The 24302-nt window shown below is 37.8% G+C and overlaps 1 protein-coding gene across 1 annotated transcript; it reads left to right on the top strand.

The window, feature by feature from the left end:
- Positions 1-22934: 22934 nt before the first annotated feature.
- Positions 22935-24053, top strand: HTR1F (5-hydroxytryptamine receptor 1F; the record flags this gene model as incomplete). The annotated part of the gene is made up of 1 exon (XM_081088233.1): positions 22935-24053. The coding sequence occupies one exon, from the start codon at positions 22935-22937 to the stop codon at positions 24051-24053; it is 1119 nt and encodes a 372-aa protein (XP_080944359.1).
- Positions 24054-24302: the final 249 nt, after the last annotated feature.

Raw genomic sequence — 24302 nt, 5'->3', positions numbered from 1 at the left:
CCTACCAGGGATAGAGCCAAAAACCTTTCGGTGCAGAGGACAACACCCAACCAACTGAGCTATACTGGCCAGGGCTGCAAAGGCTTTAAACTACAATTTCTTAAAAAGTCATACACCCAAAAACACCTTTTATGTAAATAAATGTACACTTTCTTCAGCATAATATTGAAGATAAGGCAAAAGAGAAGTTCATATGCAAAATGAAAATATGAAGTTCATTATAGTTAAGTCAACATGAGTATTGTACTGTCAAAGTCATTCTAAAAAATTGAAGCTAAATGTATATATGTGTTATGAATTAACTCATTACAAACTTAATAGCTTTTTCCTTCATACTTAAATTAGTAAGATATGCAGTCATCAGAAAATATTTTGAAAACTAAATTATATCAATTGAATTGATAGGCATTTTATTTAAGTATTTATATTTCTCACACCCTAGCTGGTTTGGCCTAGTGGATAGAGCGTCAGTATAGAATAAAAGCCTAAGCAACCATGAGGGCAGAACAATCGAAATGACTAGTCACTATGGTGCACACTGATCACCAGGGGGCAGACGCTCAATGCAGGAGCTGTCCCCTGGTGGTCAGTGCACTCCCACAGGGGGAGCGCCGCTCAGCCAGAAGCTGGGCTCATGGCTGGCAAGCACAGCTGCCAAGACAGGAGCCTCTCCCGACTCTATGGCCACAGCACAGTGGACCAGGATGAGTGCGACTCCGTGGCACCTGGCACAGTGGGCTGGGATAAGCGTGAGTGACACAGTGCCCAGCCCCAATTCGGGCTCCTCCCTGGCCGCCTGCAGCTTGGCACATTGCTACATCCCCTGAGGGGTCCCAGACTGCGAGAGGGATGTCCAACTTCTGGCTTAGGCCTGATCCCGCTGAATAAAAACAGGCAAGAGTAGGACTCGTGGTTCCTCTCCCAAAGGAGATTCCGCCTGGCTCCCATGCTTAAAACTTATTTCTTGAGTAGTGTCTTCATTGTGCATCAGCCCTCCTGCAGTCCCTCCTGAACCCGCTGTGCAGGTCGCTGCATGCCTCCTCAATAAAGATTGCTTTGAGAAAATAATTATAAGTAGTTATCTATTTCTGAAAAAGTACTGCATTATGGGGGGGAAAAAACGTTTCTGCCACAACACTCTCTTAAGAATCGTTTTAGTATATTTCAGAATATTAGTCAGGATGGAGATGCTAACTTGTTTAATTGCCTAAACATGAAGAATTTAAGAAACTCAAAGTTGCCCTCACTACATTTTATTTATCTTTAAATAAATTCAAAGTTTCTACAAATTCATGTCATTAATTGAATTCATATGTTTTAATTGAACTAATCAGGATTTCTGAAGGTCATCTATACTAATAAAAGAGTAATATTCTAATTAGACTGGATAGACCAAACGTCTTCTGGACATCCTTCCAGACAAAGACACGGTGGCAGGGGCTGAGGCAGAGGAGGTTAAGGGTAATCAGGCAGGCAGGCAGAGTGGTTAGAGGTAATCAAGCCAGCAGGGGAGAGTGGTTAGGGGCAATCAGGCAGGCAGTCAGAGGGGGTATGGATGATCAGGCAGGCAGGCAGAGTGGTTAGGGGGGATCTGGCAGGCAGGCAGGTGAGCAGTTAGGAGCCAGTGGTCCCAGATTGCGAAAGGGATGTCCCAGATTGGAGAGGGTGCAGGTTAGGCTGAGGGGACCCCCCCATGCACAAATTTTGTGCACCAGGCCTCTAGTGATTATATAAGATAAGAAATCCAACCATTCAGCCAATATCAAATGGCTCATTGATGTTTCTTATTGATGTTTCTCTCTCTTATCCTCCCTTCTTCTCTCTAAAATCAATAAAGACATATTTTTTAAAAATATTTTTTTTATTGGTTTCAGAGAGGAAGAGAGAAGGAGAGAGAGAGAGAAACATCAATGATGAGAGAGAATTATCGATCAGCTGCCTTCTGCACACCCCACACTGGGGATCGAGCCAACAACCCGGGCATGTGCCCTGACCGGGAACTGAACCATGACCTCCTGGTTCATAGGTCGACACTCAACCACTGAGCTATACCGGCTGGGCAATAAAGACATATTTTAAGAAATACAATACAAAGTATGTGGGGATAGGCTATCATAAAAGGAACAGAAATAATAAAAGTAAAGTAATTTTAAAAAGAAAAGAAAAATAAATTGTAATATTGAATTGGACCATACAAACCACAGCAAGATACAGGAGAGACCCCATTCTGGACCTTTCATACAGACAAAAAGCATATTGATCATATGCTGCCTTCTTAAAGGTAGAGTCAGTAGACATGCTAAGGATGCTAGTTAATAAGTACATCTTTAGGGGAATAAATATATCCTATGAGTATTAAGTTTTACAAGGTCAAACATCTTGATGATACTAAACAAGCACTGAATTAACACAAATACTAAGTATTATACCCATAAACCACTCATTTTAGATGGCTGTGCAATTCAAAATTTAGGCTTGAGAGATAAAAGCAAGGAATATCCATGTGCCCATGGATTGTTCTACAATCAGTGACAAAAGGTTATACTGCCTACGGCTATCTCTACCCAGGTTAGAGCCACATCAGCTGAAACTGCTAACACTCTGCTCTTTCCCTTAGTGGCCCTGTATCTCAGATGACCTTTGAATTCTCTACTAAAATGTCCTTTGGGAACTTTATATTATGCCCTGCTTTTCTTAGACAGACTAGGACAACCAGAAAGGTATCAGAACTGTTGCATATTTAACTTATGAAACATTTATTTTTCCCACTTTTGTGAGATTTCTCCATCCAAAAGAGAAAATTGATTGCTAAATATGGTATTTCATTTCTACTGCATGTTAAACTTCAGCTTTGATAGAAAAATAATGGTCTGTCACAAGGACATCTTTTGTACTGTAATTTCTTTCATTATTTTATGACAATTGACATTTGGCAGAATATGGTAAATAAGTTAAATTTTAAGTTGATGATTGAATCCAAATGACAAAAAAAATACTTCATTAGTAATCTAAGAACTAAAATAGATATTTGTTGATTAATTAGATTATTCTACGTGCTTTTTAAAGCTCATAAGATAAAAGACAACTCAACTTTGACAGGGCTTAGAAAAATCTTTCAAATGCATTAACTCATATACTCTTAATTATTCTGCTTGCTGAACCCACAAAAGGAATTTGCTCTCAGAATTATTTACGTGATTTATAGACATTGAAAACTCTTGTTACAGTACAAATAATTAAAATATTAACCTAAATCTATTTGAGTAGCAATAACATGTAAATAGAAATGAGGTAAATGATATTTATTTAATTTTTATTTACAGTAGTCATGTTTATGGTTTTTTAACTTTTTTGAGCAAAAAGATCAATACTTCAATAATCAGCTGTTCTGGAAACAAGTGTCTAAAAAAAATAAAATTTTAGATATATTTAGTTTCCTGAGTATTATTATAGACATTTATCATAATAGAATACCATCCTCATATAACAAAAGTAAATTTTGTTTTTAAAGGCTATTATACTTTTGATATGCAGAAATATGAATATATGCAAAGTAAGCAGTGGTAGGAGTGGATAAGAGTCTGGAAGACAAATCTAACCGGGTTCCCATATCAATACAGATCTGTCTATGAGAATATAAAGTTTATTCAAAGTAGAATCAATGGAAAATGCAATGCTGTTAGTGTCCCTAAATAAAATTGTAAAATGTATATAATGTAAAACAACATAATGTACAATAGTATAATAGTATACTAGAGGCTCATATTCAAAATATATAAAGTACTCATACAACTCAACAAAAAGAAGATCAACAATCCAACTAAAAAATGGGCAAAAGACCTGAATAGACACTTCTCCAGAGGACATACAAATGGCAGAGTGACACATGAAAAAATGCTCAAAGTCACTGATCATCAGAGAAATGCAAATTAAAACCACAATGAAATATCACTTCACACCTGTCAAAATGGCTATCATAAAAAAAAAAATCAACAAACAAGTGCTGGTGAGTATGTAGAGAAAAGGGAACACTAGTTCACTGCTGGTGGGAATGCTGACTGGTGCAACCATTATGGAAAACAGTATGAAGTTTCCTAAAAAAGTTAAAAAGGAAACTTCCATTTAACCAGCAATCCCACTTCTCAGAATATATCCTAAAAACCCCAAAACACCAATCAGAAATAATATATTTACCCCTATGTTCATAGCAGCGTTATTTATAATAGCTAAGATTTGGAAACAGCCCAAGTGTCCATCAGTAGATGAATGGATAAAAAAGCTGTGGGACATTTTATACTATGGAAAATACTATATATGGTATATTCCATAGTGTAAATGTAAAAAAGAGAGATCTCTTACCCTTTGAGACAGCATGGATGGACCTGGAAAATATTATGCTAAGTGAAATAAGCCAAAATGAGAAAGAGAAATATCACATGATCTCACTTATTTGTGGAATTTAATGAACAAAATGAATTGACCAACAACAAAATAAGACCCAAAAGCATGGAGGCATGGAACAGACTGACATACCTTGATGTAGGGTTGGAGGAATGAGAAGAGATAAACCAAAGAACTTATATACTTATATGCATAGCCCATGGACATGGGCAATAGGGTAGTGAAGACTTGGATGGGTGGATTGGAGCTGAAAGGGGGGGAAAAAAGGGGAAGATGGGATATATATATAATACTATCAACAATCTATAATAATAAAAGCATAATATGCTAATTAGACCAGTCATCCTTCCAGACGACCTTCTGGACGAAGCCAGGGTACAAGGGAAGCCCGGGTCCCGGGTGCCAGAGGGAAGCCAGTGCCAGCAGCTGGGGGACAGAAGGCCTACTCTTTTTATTTTTTAAAAAATATATTTTTATTGATTTCAGAGAGGAAAGGAGAGGGAGAGATAGAAACATCAATGATGAGAGAGAATCACTGATCGGCTGCCTCCTGCATGCCCCCTACTTGGGACCAAGCCCACAACCCAGGCATGTGCCCTTGACCAGAATCAAACCTGGGACCCATCAGTCTGCAGGCCTACGCTCTATCCACTGAGCCAAACCAGCTAGGGCAGGAAGGCCTACTCTTGCACCAATTTTGTGCATTGGGCCTCTAGTTATATATAAAATAACATTATGGAAAAAAAAGAACTCTGTCTTGAAATCCCCACTTAACTAATTAAATTCACTCCTTCTTCCAAGATACTACCTCCTCTATTTGTAAACTAAAGTTATTTCCCAATTGGTATCTTTATCAGTTGACTTTAATGACTTTTTGACTAATATCCTCCACTCCCTTGCTATCCTGTGCTTCTCTCACAACAAGATATGTAATCCAACAATGTTCATTTTCCACTCTTATACCAAAACTACTGTGCATTTCCATAGAGAAAAATGCAACCTAGCAAATATTTATGCTCATACAGCTCTAAACAATACCCAGAATACTTTCTCTGCCTTTGATAACCTCCCTTCCTACTCTCTATAGCCACTGTGCAAAATGTTCATCTTGCCCTTCATGATTCCTGCCTCCTCTCCCTCAATAGATGACACAGTCTCCTTACCAAAGTGAAAACAAGAGTCTATGACACACGAAAACTCCAAGTTCCTGTTTTTTTCACCTCCCAATAATACATCAATGACCACATATTCACCAGCTACAAATCTATGTTTTTCACTTATCTTCTTTCTCCAAGTCTCAAATAACATCATACAAAGTACTTAAGGAAGTGTTTGACACAAACTAATATATTCAATAAGTTTGTTTGATCAGTTAGTTAGTTTTAATATTATTCCATTTTAAAAACAGGTAACAAATGCATAATGTATGTAAAACTTTAGTATCTTTCCAAACCTTATCTCCCTCACCATACATTTCTATTCTCTGGAGAGAACCACAGTTGACAGTTTCTTGTATATCTTTCCAAAGATATTCTATGTACAAATAAGCAAATATTTTCATAAGTATTCTTTTTTGTTGTTATTATTAATCCTCACCATAGCATATTTTCTCATTGATTTTTTAGAGAGAGTGGAAGGGAGAGGGAGAGACAGAGAGAGAAACATCAATGTGAGAGAGACACATCTATTGGTTGCCTCCTGTATGTGCCCCAACCAGGGCCAGGGATTGAGCCTGCAACTAAGGTATGCACTCTTGACCTGAATCGAACCTGGGACCCTTCAGTCCACAGGCCGATGCTCTATCCACTAAGCCAAACCAGCTAGGGCACTAGGGCACATAGGTATTCTTTATGTTACATGAATTGTAACATACTATACATATTCTGTGCACTCTGACTTTTTTACTTTAAAATGTTTTGAAAATATTTTCATATAAAAATATAGAGTCCTTATTTATTGTTAGTATATACAATCATTTATTTATCTTTATCTATTGATGTGCATACTTCTTTTTCACACATGAAAATATATTTATAGAATAAATTATTGAAAATAAAATGATTGTATCAAATATTGTCTCTATGGGTTGTACCAACATATATCAGCAATGTGAATGAATGCATGCTTTCCTTCACTTTCAATTAATATGGAGTAGTTTTCATTCATTCATAAACAAATCAATAATTTATAATTTATAATTTAACTTTTTACTTTATCTGACAGTTTAGCATCTTATTGCACAAATATACCAAATTATCTTTTTATTTAAAAACAGTAAGTACAAGAGCTCAATTTTGAGTTTTCATCTACTTTTTGCCTTTTTAAAATATATTTTTATTGATTTCAGAGAGGAAGGAAGAGGGAAAGATAGAAACATCAATGTTGAGCAAGAATCATTGATTGGCTGTCTCCTGCATGACCCCTACTGAGGATTGAGTCCACCACCTGGAATCAAACCCAAGACCCTTCAGGCCAATGCTCTATCCACTGAGCAAAACCAGCTAGGGCTATTTTTTTTTTTTTGCCTTTTTAAAAGTTTATAAATTTTAATTTTTTCATTAGTAACCAAACCTCTAAATAAATACTTCACATTGACTTTCTCCATTTATTCATCTTCCATTCATTCTTCAATGCATTGTCTTCACCAATCCCTGGAAATTTTATAGATGCACAGGGTTTCAACTAATAATGAATGAATTATAAATTAAATTTCCAATCCAGATTTGCCTTCTAGACAATTCCTTTTATGTTTTAAGTTAAACCAAAAATCTTGGAGAAGAAAAAAACTACTTGGTAGGAATTTCAGTATTCTCAGATGGAAAAACAATGTTAAGTCAAAGCACATGAAGAGGTCTTCTCCTTTCTGGACATTCAAATATAGACAGATTTTTCATAATCATTTTGGGTTTGAATCTCAGGTGTTGTTATCTTAATCATCTTCTGCACTTTAATTTATATCTTGGCATCCTATGATAATTTACTGTGTATAACAGAGACAAACAAGATATGTGCTACAGCATTAAGTAAAGCCAACCAAATAAAATAAAAATAGAAAATATCTATTTTATTTAAAATCATGGCTACTTAATACCTTACATTTATATGAAACCAGTATATATTAAGCTAAATATGTCTCAGTCAAGCACTGCCTGTTTTGTCCAAGTTTAAAAGTTAAGGTTTTCTTCATATTTTAGTTAATAGCCTTGATTAACCAGCTGACTGGGAGACCAGATTGCACTTAAGCAGAGCTCCAAATCATGGCTATATAACATCTGCCTTCTGTTCAGTGCTGAATATTCTATATCATTAGTCGAAGATGACAAATCAACTACCCAATTTGATCTGACAGTTATTAAGCACTCACACTATTTGCTAGATTTCTGCTTTGTATGTCAGCTCTACCAACCCTACGGTGCTAAATAAATGTCAATATTAATAACTAGGGGCCCGGTGCACGAAATTCGTGCACTGGGTGGGGGGGGAGGTGTCCCTCATCCCAGCCTGCCCCCTCTCACATACTGGGAGCCCTCAGGCGTTGACCCCCATCACCCTCCAATCGCCTGATCGGCCCCTTGCCCAGGCCTGACGCCTCCGCCAGAGGTGTCAGGCTTGGACAGGGGACCCCCATCTCCCCCCGATCACTGGCTCTGGCCCCCACCCAGGCCTGATGCCTCAGCGAGAGGAGTTGACCCTCATCACCCTCCGATCACCAATCACCGTATCGGTCCCTTGACCAGGCCTGAGGCCTCCGGCAGAGGTGTCAGGCCTGGGCAGGGGACCCCCAGCTCCCCACGGTTGCAGGCTCCGCCCCTGCCCAGGCCTAACGCCTCTGGCCTAGGCTTCCGGCCCGGGCAGCAGGGACCTGCAGTGGCAGCGGGGGGTCCCACGATCGTGGGCTTCACTTTAGGCCCAGGCAAGGGACCCCTAGCTCCTGGGACTGCCAGCTTCGACCGTGCCCAGCTCCCATTACTGGCTCCACCCCTACTTCCTGCTATCACTGGCCAGGGCGGCAAAGGCGCCTGATTCTCCAATCATGGCCCCAGGGCCGCCTTTGCCCTGCCCCCCAGCTCTTAGCTCCCCCCTGGGTATCTGATCACTGTCAGTGGCAGGGGGCTTCTTCCTGCTTTCCCTTTCGCCTCCTTGCATTGTGCCTACATATGCAAATTAGCCGCCATCTTGTTGGCAGTTAACTGCCAATCTTAGTTGGCAGTTAACTGCCAATCTTAGTTGGCAGTTAACTGCCAATCTTAGTTGGCAGTTAACTGCCAATCTTAGTTGGCAGTTAATTTGCATATAGCCCTGATTAGCCAATGAAATAGGTATCGCCGTACGCCAATTACCATTTTCCTCTTTTATTAGTGTAGATTTGTTTGATGTATGATACACAATCACTTGGTACTTCCTAAATCTACCAGATGTAAATATACACTTAATAAAGCTTAAGTCAAGTGGGTCAAAAAAGAGAAAGTGGATTTAAGATGAAAGAAGAGGAAGAGAAATGCTTCATTTTAACATACTTACAAAAGAAAGTAGAATAAAATAGAAGAGTATACATCATGTTAAAGTGAAATACATTTTATTCCATTAGTACATTTGCATAAAATATAAGTAGCATTTTAATGCCTTTCAAGTTCTGTTTTTTTTAAAAAAAAAAAAAAAAAAAAGACAGAGAGAATAAAAAGAGAGGAGAGATTGTTGTACTTGAAATTGCTTAAACCTTGCCATCTGAGCTTGGTTAACTAGTTATTATGCATCAAGAAAATTGAAATTGTTAAATAAAATATCACTAAAATTAGATCTTTTAACTTTACAATAATAACTTTCATTGAATTTTAACACATCCCAAACATGTAATATATTTTTTCAAATATTTTGCAATGATGTTTTTATTTTATGTCGTAGCATCTGCTATAAACTAAAGGCATGGCTGTGGGTGTGGTCATTGTCTCTCAGAGAAGCAGCGTCCCACCGAGACCCAGCTTTCATTCTCTTGTCTGTCTTTTCTAAGCCTTTCAGTCGCCCCACTCTGGTTCACCCCCTGCTGGTGTGGCACATTTTAGAAAGATCTGCCTCCATGCTCCCAGGGCAGGTTCCTGCCTCAAACTCTGCCCTTACAGGAAACAGCTTGGGGGAGGGTGCAACCGTTGCCAAGACAACCCCTGTAGGACTGACTTCCTTCCACTCCGGCTCTGTCGCTATTCCTCTGTATGTGATGAACACCACCCATGGTTTTTATATAAGTAGATTGTATCCAGTGTCACCACGGAGTGACCTATTTGTCTTACTAAATACTCAAAGAGAAGGAATGTTAGGCAAAGAAGAAAAGATCATAAAAATGTTCTTTCAAAACTTTCATCTATATCTTGATTCTCATAGCCACTTGGCCTGGAGGTCAAACCCTCCCTGGTATTAGCTACAACAATCAAGGTTTAACTTTGCGCACAAAGACCACTAGGGGGTGCACCAAGGAAGCATAACAAAATGTGGAGACAAAGAAACAGGACAAAATTGTCAATGGAAGATATAGAGTTCAGAACCACACTTTTAAGGTCTCTCAAGAACTGTTTAGAAGCCGCCGATAAACTTAATGAGATCTACAAGAAAACTAATGAGACCCTCGATGTTATATTGGGGAACCAACTAGAAATTAAGCATACACGGACTGAAATAACAAATATTATACAGACTCCCGACAGCAGACCAGAGGAGCGCAAGAATCAAGTCAATGATTTGAAATGCGAGGAAGCAAAAAACACCCAACCGGAAAAGCAAAATGAAAAAAGAATCCAAAAATGCGAGGATAGTGTAAGGAGCCTCTGGGACAGCTTCAAGCGTACCAACATCAGAATTATAGGGGTGCCAGAAGATGAGAGAGAGCAAGATATTGAAAACCTATTTGAAGAAATAATGACAGAAAACTTCCTCTACCTGGTGAAAGAAATGGACTTACAGGTCCAAGAAGCGCGGAGAACCCCAAACAAAAGGAATCCAAAGAGGACCACACCAAGACACATCATAATTAAAATGCCAAGAGCAAAAGATAAAGAGAGAATCTTAAAAACAGCAAGAGAAAGAAACTCAGTTACCTACAAGGGAGTACCCATACGATTGTCAGCTGATTTCTCAACAGAAACTTTGCAGGCCAGAAGGGAGTGGCAAGAAACATTCAAAGTGATGAATACCAAGAACCTACAACCAAGATTACTTTATCCATCAAAGCTATCATTCAGAATTGAAGGTCAGATAAAGAGCTTCACAGATAAGGAAAAGCTAAAGGAGTTCATCACCACCAAACCAAGATTATACGAAATGCTGAAAGGTATCCTTTAAGAAGAGGAAGAGGAAGAAAAAGGTAAAGATACAAATTATGAACAACAAATATGCATCTATCAACAAGTGAATCTAAGAATCAAGTGAATAAATAATCTGATGAACAGAAAAAAAAAAAACTTTCATCTATAACTTACTAACATATTACCTGTTTTCCATTTTAATTAAAATATTGAGAGAATATACATATTCCCTCATTTATGGTAATTGTATGTGTTTCCTCCCACCACCACATTCTTAAAGAAGAATTAGAAAACTTGGTATTAGATAATGATGGTATTATAAAATGTTGACTGATGTAAAAATTAAAGAAATACTTTTTACCCTGATAGACCTATGGTACTTTAATTTTTTAATAATCCTGAAGGCAGAGGTTGCTAGCTCCATACCGCAGATGACAAATATAAATAGCAAGCTTATTAGGTTGCCAGGCACCTAAGGGATTTATTTTTTTTTAATATATTTTTTATTGAGTTTTTACAGAGAGGAAGGGAGAGGGATAGAGAGATAGAAACATCGATGAGAGAGAAACATTGATCAGCTGCCTCCTGCACATCCCCTACTGGGGACGTGACCCCAACCAAGGTACATGCCCTTGACCAGAATCGAACCTGGGACCCTTCAGTCCGCAGGCTGATGCTCTATCCACTAAGCCAAACCGGTTAGGGCAAGAGAGCTTTCTTTTTTTTAGTGATGCATTGTATTCCATGGTGGAATTGTACCACAGCTTTTTCATCCATTTATCTGCTGATGGGCCCTTGGGCTATTTCCAGATCTTCGATATTGTAGACTGTGCTGCTATGTTCATAAGGGTTGATACATTCTTTCTGATTGATGGTTCCAGATTCTTAGGATATAATCTGAGAAGTGGGATCACTGGGTCAAATGGAAGTTTCATATTTAATTTTTTGAGGAAACTCCAGACTGTTTTCCATAACAGCTACCCAGTCTGCATTCCCACCAGTGGTGTACTAGAGTTCCCTTTTCTCCACATCCTGGCCAGCACTTCTCACTTGTTGATTTGTTAATGGTAGCCATTGTGACAGATGTGAGGTGATACTTCATTGTCATTTGAATTTGCATCTCTCTGATGATCAGTGACTTCGAGCATTTTTTCATGTGTCTTTTGGCCATCTGTATGTCCTCTTTGGAGAAGTGTCTATTTAGGTCCTTTGCCCATTTTTGAATTGGATTGTTTGTCCTCCTTTTGTTAAGTTGTATGAGTTCCTTATATATTTAGGATATTAACCCTTTATCAGATGTATCATTGCCAAATATGTTCTCCCATAGAGTGGGCTCCAATTTCATTTTGTTGATGGTTTCTTTTGCTGTGCAGAGGCTTTTTATTTAAATGTAGTCCCACTTGTCTCTCTCTCTCTCTCTCTCTCTCTCTCTCTCTATATATATATATATATATATATATATATATATATATATATATACACACACACACACACATATGTTTCTTCTTCCCATTACATCAATTCCTTTAGCATTTATTGCGGTGCTGGTTTGGTGGTGACAAACACAGTTTGGTGGTGACAAACACCATTAGCCATGTTTTGTCTTGAAAGCACTTTATTGCACCATCTATTTTGAATGATAGCCTTGCTAGATATAGTAATCTTGGTTCCTGATCCTTGCTTTTCATTACCTTGAGTTCTTCATGCCATTCCCTTCTGGCTGTAGAGTTTCTGATGAGAAATCAGCTGACAGCCTTATGGGAGATCCTTTGTAAGGAAAAAATTGTTTTTCTCTTGCTGCCTTTAAGATTCTGTCTTTGTCCACTGGGCAGTGGGGGCTTGCCCGGGGTGGGAATGGTTGGACCAGGACCCGGGTGGGGGGGGGGGGGATGGCGGGGGGGGCAATTGGGGAAAAAGGAGACATATGTAAAACTTAAGATAATAATAAAAAAAAGTTTAGTATATATTTTAAAAATAAAATCTAAAATTAAAAAACTAAAATAAAAATCTGAAATTTAAAAATTAAAATTAAATAAAAAAGATTCTGTCTTTGTCTAATTTTTGGCATTTTAATTATGATGTGTTGGGCATGGCCCTGTTTAGGTTCTCCTTGCTTGGGACTCTCTGTGCTTCCTGAACTTCTGTGACTTTTTCTTTCACCAGGTTAGGAGTTTTCTTCCATTATTTCTTCAAATGCATTCTCTATCCCTTGGTCACATTGTTCCCTTTCTGGCACTACTATTATGCAAATATTGTTATGTTTCATGTTGTCCCACAGCTCATGTAAGCTCTACTCCTATTTTGGTATTTTTTATTTATTTGTGTGTTTTGTTTTTTTAATAAATCTTTATTATAGAAAGTATTACATATATCCCCTTTTTCCCCTCATTGACCCCTTCAAGCCTGCCCCCACCTTCCACCCCAGGCCTTCACCAACCGATTGTCTGTATCCATGGGTTATGCTTTTATGCATACAAGGTCTTTGGTTGATTACCGCCCACCCACCTACCCACCCTCCCCGACCTTCCCTCTGAGATTCCACACTCTGTTCCATGCTTCCATGTCTCTGGATCCACTCTGTTCATTAATTTATTTTGTTATTTAGATTCCACATATGAGTGAGATAATGTGATTATTTGTCTTTCTCTGGCTGACTTATTTCACTTAGCATGATACTCTCCAGGTCCCTCCATGCTGTCTCAAAGGGTAAGAAATTCTTCTTTTTTACTGCTGCATAGTATTTCATGGTATAAATGTACCACAGCTATTTTATCCACTCATCTACTGATGGGCACTTGGGCTATTTCCAAATCTTAGCTATTGTAAATTGTGCTGTTATGAACATAGGAGTGCATACATTCATTCTAATTGGTGTTTCAGGTTTCTTAAGATATATTCCTAGAAGTGGGAACACTGGGTCAAATGGAAGTTCCATATTTAATTTTTTGAGGAAATGCCATACTCTTTTTAATAATGGTTGTACCAGTCTGCATTCCCACCAGTAGTGCACTAGGGTTCCTTTTTCTCCACATTCTCCCCAGCACTTGTCGTTTGTTGATTTGTTGAAGGTAGCCATTTTGACAGGTGTGCGGTGATACCACATTGTTGTTTCAATTTGCCTCTCTCTGATGATCAGTGACTTTGAGCATTTTTTCATATGTCTCTTGGCCATCTATCTGTATGTCTACTTTGAAGAAGTGTCTATTTAGGTCCTTTGCCCATATTTTAATTGAATTGTTTGTCTTTTTTTTTGTTACATTGCAGAGGGTCCTTATATATTTTGGATATTAACCCTTTATCAGATGTATCATTGCCAAATATGTTCTCCAATACAGTGAGATCCCTTTTCATTTTGTTGATGGTTTCTTTGCTGTGCTGAAGCTTCTCATTTTGATGTAATTCTATTTGTTTATTTTCACCTTAGGTTTTTTGTTTTTGTTTTTTTTTCCCCTAGGAGATGTATCCATAAACATATTGTTACAAGAGATGTCTGAAATTCTACTGCCTATGGTTCCTTCTAGGATTTGTATCATTTCCCAACTTACATTTAAATCTTTTGTTCATTTTGAGTTTATTCTTGTATCTGGTGTAAGTTGATGGTCTAGTTTCATTTTTTTTTTTTGCATGTATTTGTCCAATTTTCTCAACACCATTCATTAAAGAGACTGTCTTGACTCCATTGTATGTTCTTACCTCCTTTGTCAAATATTAATTGAGCATAATGGCTTGGGTTAGTTTATGAGTTTCTACTTTGTTCCATTGATCTATTTGCCTGTTCTTATGCTAATGACATGTACTCCTATTGATTAATTGATTTTTCTTTTTGTTTCTTGGATTGAATGATTTTTTTCTACCCTGTCTTCTAATTCATTGATCCAATCCTCGCTTCCCCTAACCTTTTATGTGTCCCTTCCACTGTGTTCTATATTAGTGCTATGTCATTCTTCAGTTACTTTATCTTTTCTCAAATTGTTAAGCATCTTTGTCATTATTCTGACTTTATGTCTGGTAAATTTCTTATCTCCATTTCATTTAGCTCTTCTGGAGAATTCTCTTATACTTTCATTGGGGTTTGTTTTTTTGTCTCCCCATTTTAGTTGTGTGTTTCGGGTTGAGTCTGTGTATTACATAGATCCTCTACAAGTCCCAATCTCTAGTGCAGAACAAAATCAGACGTTGTTTGTGACTGGTCCAGCGTACCCTGCTTGGAACTATCAGCAATCCAAAGCTTGTGGCTCTCCCCAAGATCTTCACCAGGGACTCCTGTTTCTAGCCCAGGACCAGGATTAGGTCAAAGACTCAAAACCTCCTTACACCCACCTCTGCCTGCAATCCCATTGACATTCAGTTTTGATTAGCCTCAGGTTATTTACTACAGGGTGGGGTTGAGAGGTTCTCCAACAGGGTAGGGAACTGCCTTCCCCCAAGAAAAACTGCCTGGATACCAAAGTTTCACTGGAAAACAACATCCTCTGCAGAGTGAGGGAATGGCTTAGCACAGGAAACCGGAGTATCAGTCCTCCAAGCTCCAACCCCAGAGCCGCCAAGCCTGGATTCTGCCCACAGAGCTCCAGTCCACTCGGCCCTCTCTCAGCAGGAACCCCGGTGTGTGGCTGCACACGAAATTTTGTGCATTAGCCCTTTAAGAGGGTCCCTGCATTTCAAGCTGTCTGTCCCTGGCAGACAGCAATCCTGTTGCTTTTCTCAGCCAGATATTATGTGAGAACTAAGAACTATTTCTTAGTTCTTGTGCTCTGGGCTGGGGAATCAAGCCTGGGTTTTAGACACTAAAATTCTCAGTGGGAACCCCCCCACAGCTGAGATATTCCTCCAGAACTTCAGCTGCTGTCTGTGGGAGCTCAGCCAGTCCTTTCGTGCATCTGCACTTCCTACCAGTCTCTGTGCGGTCTCTACTTTCTGTCCTCAGTTATCAGGGTTCTCTCCAGCTAGTCTTCAGTTGATTATTCAGGATGGTTTTTCTGTATTTTAATTGTATTTCCAGTTTGGTCCTGGGAGAGTGTCAGTGTAGTTTTCACTTTCTCTGCCACCATTTTGGAGTCGCTTCTAAGATTCTTAATCATACAGCCCCATAGCCCTAATATTCTTTGCATAATAGGCAGAAGTATGTCTTGAAAAATTATGCATGTGATATTTTCGGACATACCATGGCTTCCAATGAGATTTACAGGGAAATACAAAGTTTTTAAGAGAATTATACTGACTTAGATCAAAGGGGAAAGAGACAGTTCAAAATAAAAAGATTTTTATAGACAGAATGCAGGCTGAGGTGTCTACTTAGCTGTAAATGTAGACTACTTCTCATAGAAAAGACAGAACCTCTTTGAGAGCCAAATCAACAGCCCAAAGAGAGGTTTCAAGAGCCACAGAGTACAGTGGGTTAGACCTGTGGTCAGCAAACTGTGGCTCACGAGCCACATGCGGCTCTTTGGCCCCTTGAGTGTGGCTCTTCCTAAGCCTTAGGAGTACCCTAATTAAGTTAATAACAATGTACCTACCTATATAGTTTAAGTTTAAAAATTTGGCTCTCAAAAGAAATTTCAATCGTTGTACTATTGATATTTGGCTCTGTTGACGAATGAGTTCGCCGACCACTGGGTTAGACAACCCAATTAGGGAGCAGAAGTGGGCCTATTTGAAGATGCATTCTGACCCTCCTACTATAGCTCTCCGACATTTGTCTGGGTAGATTTCAGATGAGTGGCTACTATGTGCCTCTATTTTCCTAATCTTTTTGAAAGGAGAAGTCAGTACAATTATCCTGTCCCTGACTGATCATTATATGTTAGGAATTAGGGAACAGATAACTTGTTTTTTGTTCACAGGTCTCTGAATCAAGAGGCACTGCAGCCTCAAAGAGCCTCATCTGCTTATAGACCTTCCTTATGCAAAACACAAGCTTATGGGCTCCGAGACTTTGCCATGATTGGATGAGTCTTGGGCAGCCAGGAGACCTGGTGAATGCATTTTGAATATGAGAGAAATGGGAATTATTGCAGCCAGTAGACAATCCAGGGGAATGATAATCCCACAGGTGAGACTGAAACTTGGTCAGACATCTGTAGGCAGAGTTGAAGCAATATGTGACAAGAAGGAATGGGTATCTAAAGCCAAAAAGGCAGTTGGTGACAAATCTGAGTAGGGTACATAAAAACCTAGAGTTCAGGAGACTTAAAGATTAGAAACAGAAGGCAGTGATAACGAAGTAGGTAAAGAAAATCTATTCATATACATGGAAAATGTGAGCAATGCTCTTTTGACTTCAGAAGTGCTGCAAAGCCTTGTGAAGACCCACATTGCTCTCTGTAAGCACATCTTCTCTGGGCTGAAGGAGTTCAAGCATTGCTTAACATTTTCACGCCCCAGCCCTCAAATCACTTCTTAAATTTGAAACTGCAATCCCAGACTCTGAATGTAACTGCAATCTCTTTCTTTTTTCATCCTTGCATATTACCTGAGCCTGCATTACCCCTGCTGCTTACCTCATCAAGACCTCCAGTTACCCAACCCTGGCATGTTTCCTCTTTAAATTTCCCTCTCTGATATGCCCCTTTCTGAAACTACCATTGACTCAGCATCATCACCAACATCTTCCCTTGGCCCCAGTCTGCATCCTGATTCCTGATCCTATCCAGAATTAATTCAATTATCTTTTGCTCTGGGAATAAATCCCTAAATTTAGAGCACTGATGGAGGATAACAAAACCTAGATCAATTTTATTCCAATGACCTTCTAAGGTTCTCATTTCAGCTACACCCTTAACAGTTCTCTATAATCTTTTTGCTTAAGCTTCCTCCCTAAAGCAGTGGCACAACTCTCTTCAAGCTGTATCACTGTACTTGCAAAACGCACTCTGCCCAAACACATTTCCTATCCTTTCACAAAGCTTCTTAAACATTTTGAAAACTTCTTATAGCCTAGAAAAGAAAACCCAGTGTTCTTATCTGCTGGGGTCCAACCCCAGCGGGTCCAGGGGTCCCCAAAGGTGTGGACGGAGTCGGCGAAGAAGGAATGACACGGAGACAGCGTTCAGTTGATCAGCAGCCTACCCAGGATCGCTAGCCAGGATCTCCAGCGAAGTTCTGTTCAGGATCTCCAGCGAAGTTCTGTTCAGGATCTCCAGCGAAGTTCTGTTCAGGATCTCCAGCCAGGTTCTGTAGCCATGTTCTCTCGCTAGGTTCTCCAGCCAGGTTCTGTCCAGGTTCTCCAGCCAGGTTCAGTCACCAGGTTCTAGTCAGGTTCTCTTGCCAATTTCTGTAGTCAGGTTCAGTCCAGGATCTTTTGCTATGTTCTCTCGCTAGGTTCTGTCTCTAGGTTCTGAGGCCAGTTTCTGTCCAGGATCTTTTCCCATGTTCTCTCCAGCGAAGTTCTTCTGTCTCTAGAGAACGTTCTGTGTAGGTTCTGTGCCAATTTCTGTCTCTCTTCATTCTGTCTTCTTACATCTGTATTTATACCAGTTGATTCCAATCCTATCAATCTCTATTTCAAAGGTTAGGGCGTTTCTTATCTCCATTCCAGGGAGTAAAGATTATGTAGCTTAAGCATGATTGTTCGTAGTTAAAGTGATTAATTACCCACCTGGAACTTAGTTTAGAGGTTTTATTCCCTCCCTAATTTCAGGGGAAAATCCCTACCTGGGGAAGCAACCTTTCTCAGAGACCTTGGTTAAAACACATAGTGCCTAGAAGGTGAGCAAACATATTCAGAACAGTATGCCATATATGCCAGGTCCCTTGAAACAGCAAGCATGGACCAGCTCCCGGCACTTATCATGCCAGGACCTTCACTGTCTTCCTAGGTAATTTTCACTCCTTACTTCCAACCTTGGTGCTGCTGTGCCTTTGCAGGACCCACATCGGACTACTTACTTCACGTGTCTAACACCTCCTGCCTTTATGCCTCTGCTTTTGCTCATACTTTATCCTCTACTAGAACAGCTTTCACTGTCTCACCACAGTATGATTAATTCTTCCTCACCAGTACTTCTAAGACGCTTTATACATACTCTCTAATGCCCTTATTGCATTGTGACTATACTATAAGTATGTGTTTAACTTCTTTCATATACACGCTAGTATCTTAAAGACAAGTACAAGGTATTATTTCAAAGTTTTGTTCCTGAATAGGTTTGTTTGCCTGTTTTGTGGGGTTTGCTTTTGTTTGCTTCTCTTTTTTTACAACTAGAAAATTAATCAGCACATAAATAGCACTTAATAAATAGTTCTTAAGTAAATGGGAGCGTTGAAATATAATAAGGACATTGGAATGTCTCAGAATTGAAAAAGCAATAAAAGATGTTTGAAAACTCTATGAACACATTCCTACCATTATAATTTAACATCAATATACACATTTAAAACTGGTCATTATCTTAAACATTCCCAGAAAGAAACAGTTCATTCTGTTGGATACTTGCCTCCATTTGAATACAATCCTTACTCTGTAACAATATTTTACAGAAAAGAAATTACTTTATCGCCCTCAATACTAGAAGAGTTATTAAGTAAAGTAACAACTCTCTCACAGACAGTAAAATGGTTTTTTCCACAGCCAGTTATATTGTTATTGTAGAAACATTAATTAAACCTCTATACTTCATTTTTCTTGCCTATGGAAGGGGAGAAAATAACTGTACCTATCTTTTAGATTAGCACTGACAATTAAGTGGGCTAATACATGTAAAGCAGTTAACATCCTTGGAGAAGTAGAAACTGAGAAAAGACAAGTATTATTGTTATTCTAATTGGAGCAGCCAACTTTGTAGGTTCTCATGAGTTCTTGAGAGAATTGAATGTTACTTTCATGTTATTAATAAAACTATGTGTGTAAGAACCCCTTCAGGTCCTTATAATCTAAAATAAGTTAAACTAGGAGCATATAGTTTAAACTGAACAGGAACAATATAATTGGACATTAAGATAAACAGAAAAATATAAATTAACATTAGATTTTTTTTAATGTATGTAAGTAGAGGAGTGAAACATATCATGTAGCTAGTTCAATAAATTAGCAAATATTCATGCTGAGTAAATCCTGGGAAGTTTTTATCTCTGTCTTATTATCAGAAAGGCTACATATAGTCAATGGGACTACAGGCTCCACTTAAAGAGTAGTCCTGACTTTTACTCAATGAAGACATTCAAAACATAGAATACAATCTATGTTTTAAGAGTAGGGGAAACTTGAGTGACATTGCTTAGGTTCAGTAACCCAGAAGCGGTCCCTAGCACCATGAGGACTCACAGTGGGAACTTCAGATATAAAGGAATATGAACGAATCTAATTACAGGCAGTGTTTGAATCAATAATGGTACATTATTTATTGAAATTCTAATTGTAAGTGGCAAGAAAAATAAGACAAAAAGTATAGAAACTGAATTGCAACTGGCTGCATTTATTTTCCCATTTTCTTTGTTTTCTATAAATACACTGTCAGATTAATTTTTCTAAATTTAATAATGAAAAGATTCCTTATAAACTGTAACAGAATTTATGTGACACATTTTTATTTTTTTCCTTAGTACTAAATACCATTTTATTAAACTTAATTTGAATGCTACAGTGTGATGCTTAGAGATATAAGTTGAATTATTAAATAATTTACTTTCTTATTTTAAGCTGGTCCATTTTCCTACAGAACTATTTTTTATTATGGAAACACACGGAACTATTTTCAGTTTCTTTTTTTAATATTCTGTTCAAAATGTAATTTGAAGATTATCTCTTGAAGAGGCTTGTGTGCCAAAATTATCAGGCAAATTAAAGTGGAAGTTATTTATAACACTTATAACATGGGAAATATCAGCACTTTTAAATGAATTCTCATAATACTAAATAATCTTGTAAAAGAATTAACCAATCAAGAAAACATTTAGCCCTTTTATTGAATACATAGTGCAAATTTTATGATAGGATGATGGGGTAAAATTGGAAGGAAGGTAGAAATTAATTAATCTACCATGTTTCCAAGATGCCTAAATGACTTTGGAGTAAGCATTTCACCACAGACCATTGACCCCTCACACCCACCCCGGAGATGTTTCTAGGGAAGACAGCTAAAGACTGTGAGGTCCACTGATATGGAAAGCATATATCAAGGATTTTCATGACGGTTCTGAGGATGCTGATAAGCACACCATTATGCCTCAGGACCTGAGATCCAATATTGTTTTAGGAAATAGGGTCATATGACATAACTCCCCTACAGGCTGAAAAGAGTGGAAATGACGTGGGGAGAAGGGAGTTAAAATGCCTAGAGCAGGTCCAAGAGCTGCCCCAAGACCTCAAAAAAAAAAAAAAATAGGGAACTATCAGAAGAAAAGTAGGAGTAAGATCGTTTATTTGAGACACTCCAAAAAGTCAGTTAGGAATGTGAGAGAGACGCTGAGAAAGTTGTACAGTAGAACTGTCACAGCTGCTGTCAATGAGAGAAACTCATAGATGCTACAGCAGTGAAAGGATTAACAAACGGCTGAGGAACAACCATATTGATTACCCACCACCCACCTGACTCCCAGGACCAGCACCATCAGCATCACCTGGGCTCCTGTTAGAAATGCACATCTGGGCTCCCTGCCCCAGATTTACTAAATCTCAAACTCCAGAGGCTGGGACCAAGTCATCTGTGTTTTACCAAGCCCCCCTGGTGATTCTGACGCAAACTAAAATCCAGAACAATTGGTTTAGAATTGCAAAGGAAACTTTAGCCCCCATTCTTCATCTGGAGTTGTCTTACCCTTTAAAAACAGCTAAGTGTTGATATAAATTATAATGTAGATATACAACTCCTTTTCAATTACACACCGCAGAAATACTCATTTTCCAGGTAGTAGGTGTTCAAATTTCTTCTGCCCCTCAATTTTCTTAGAAGAAGCTATCAGAACCTGCCTTAAATAAATATGAGAAAAATAAAAATTAAATGTAATGCTGGTAAACCAAATACAAGCAGAATATTAAATATGCTGCACGCCAGTGTTTTATAATGCACACACACTTCAAAGGAAGCACTTGATATAAAAATATCAACTATTTTAAATTATTGTTCTATTAGTTCCAACAAATGAAACATAACCATTTAAAGTAAAAAACTATTTAAGGAATATGGAGGTAAAATTATTATGAGTTATAAGTAAGAATAAAGTTTCAGATTTTCATGTTCTTTCTTCTCTTCCTAAGATATAGGCAGCTGGTAAAGAATTATTCAAGAAAGAGAGAAGGGTAGATGCAAAAAATTATTATAAAAATAATTATTCTTATTTGATTATATTCTTATTGCTCTTATTTAACTTGTCATTAAATAATATCATGTACTGCCTCAAAAAACATAAGCCAGTTTAGAGGGTCTTCTTTCAAAAGTAAGGTTACATGGTCATTATCATTGTGATCTGTAGAAAAGAATAATTTCCATTTCAGGGTGTGTGCCATGCTGAGCTCTCCTTACTGTCACAATCATCTCAGTAGGTGGGTTATTTGCTCAGATGTGTCACTGTAATAATGGGCAATGTTGTTCAGTCATTTAACTGTATCTAATTTTATTTCATTTTAAACTAAATTAGCTACTTCTAACCACAAAGACTACTAAACACTCTGATGTTTTACTAATTTCATAAAATAATCATGGAATTCTAGAGAGATACTAAAAATATTTTATTTTTGTTTATTTTTCTTTTTATAACCTTTATATTATGACATAAAGTGCATTAAATTTTCCTTTAGTCTTCATAAACCCAATAATAATGTTCTCAATGTAACTTTGAATTAAGTACAAGATTGTTTATGATTTTAAATACTGCCTTTAAAATAATATTTTCTTTTGTAATGCACAAATGAATATTAATGACATGTGCTTTTAAACTTTTTCTGGCACAAACAGAGAAAATCATAGCTAGGATTAATACAGTTTTTTAATGCAATTCTATAATGGTAGAGATTTTACTGAATTATAGTTTAGTTTACTCATAAAAATTATTTTATTTGAGGGGTATTTCAAGAAATGTTTTGAAAATTATTTGTTACTATTCTCATTGGTTTCTTAAATTAAATTTAATATAAAAGAAAATGAGTAATCTCAATTCATTTTTTTAATCTATAGAATGTTCTGGAAAAACATACACATATACTTTTTACAAATTTATTCTGAAAGGAAGAGAAAAATATTTAAAGCTTTCTCTGAACTGTTTTTCCCCTCCTTTGTTACAGATATCTATTTTTCAGCTATATTAATGTTCTCAAACGAAGAAATGGATTTCTTAAATTCATCTGATCAAAATTTGACCTCAGAAGAACTATTAGACAGAATGCCATCCAAGATTCTGGTGTCCCTCACTCTCTCTGGGCTGGCGCTGATGACCACCACCATCAACTCTCTCGTGATCGCTGCAATTATTGTGACCCGGAAGCTGCACCACCCAGCCAACTATTTAATTTGCTCCCTGGCAGTTACAGATTTTCTTGTAGCTGTCCTGGTGATGCCTTTCAGCATCGTGTACATTGTGAAAGAGAGCTGGATTATGGGGCAAGTGGTCTGTGACATTTGGCTAAGCGTTGACATTACGTGCTGCACGTGCTCCATCTTGCACCTCTCTGCGATAGCTTTGGATCGGTATCGGGCAATCACAGATGCTGTCGAGTATGCCAGGAAAAGGACTCCCAAGAATGCTGGCATTATGATTACAGTAGTTTGGATTATATCTGTTTTTATCTCTATGCCTCCTCTGTTCTGGAGGCACCAAGGAACTAGTAGAGATGATGAATGCATCATCAAACACGACCACATTGTTTCCACTATTTACTCAACATTTGGAGCTTTCTACATCCCATTGACATTGATTTTGATCCTCTACTACAAAATATATAAAGCAGCAAAGACGTTATACCACAAGAGGCAAGCCAGTAGGATTGTCAAGGAGGAGCTTAATGGTCAAGTTCTTTTGGAGAGTGGTGAGAAAAGCACCACACTGGTCTCCACAACCTACATGCTAGAAAAGTCTTTATCTGATCCATCAACAGACTTTGATAAAATTCATAGCACAATGAAAAGTCCCAGGTCTGAATTCAAGCATGAGAAATCTTGGAGAAGGCAAAAGATCTCAGGAACAAGAGAACGCAAAGCAGCCACTACCCTGGGATTAATTTTGGGTGCATTTGTCATATGTTGGCTTCCTTTTTTTGTAAAAGAATTGGTTGTTAATGTCTGTGAAAAATGTAAAATTTCTGAAGAAATGTCAAATTTTTTGACATGGCTTGGATATCTCAATTCTCTTATAAATCCACTGATTTATACAATCTTTAATGAAGATTTCAAGAAAGCATTCCAAAAACTTGTACGATGTCGATGTTAGTTTTAAAAAGATTTATTATTAAAAGGTTGCGATTATTTTTTTTGAGGTGAAGTAACTAAGTGAATGCTAAATGATAAAGCATTTAAACTTTTAGAAGGACATAAATTAAAACTGCTAAAATGATAAGACTAGTTTATATTTTAATAGCAACAGGAATATTAAATGTATTGATATAAAGATATTACTTTTGACCATCATTTTAGAGTACTCAAAATGAGAAAATAATTTATTGTTTATAAGCAGTATTTT

The sequence above is a fragment of the Myotis nattereri genome, assembly GCF_964212035.1.
Source record: "Myotis nattereri genome assembly, chromosome: 3".
Taxonomy (NCBI): Eukaryota; Metazoa; Chordata; class Mammalia; order Chiroptera; family Vespertilionidae; genus Myotis; species Myotis nattereri.
This window is presented reverse-complemented; position numbering and strand designations above follow the sequence as displayed.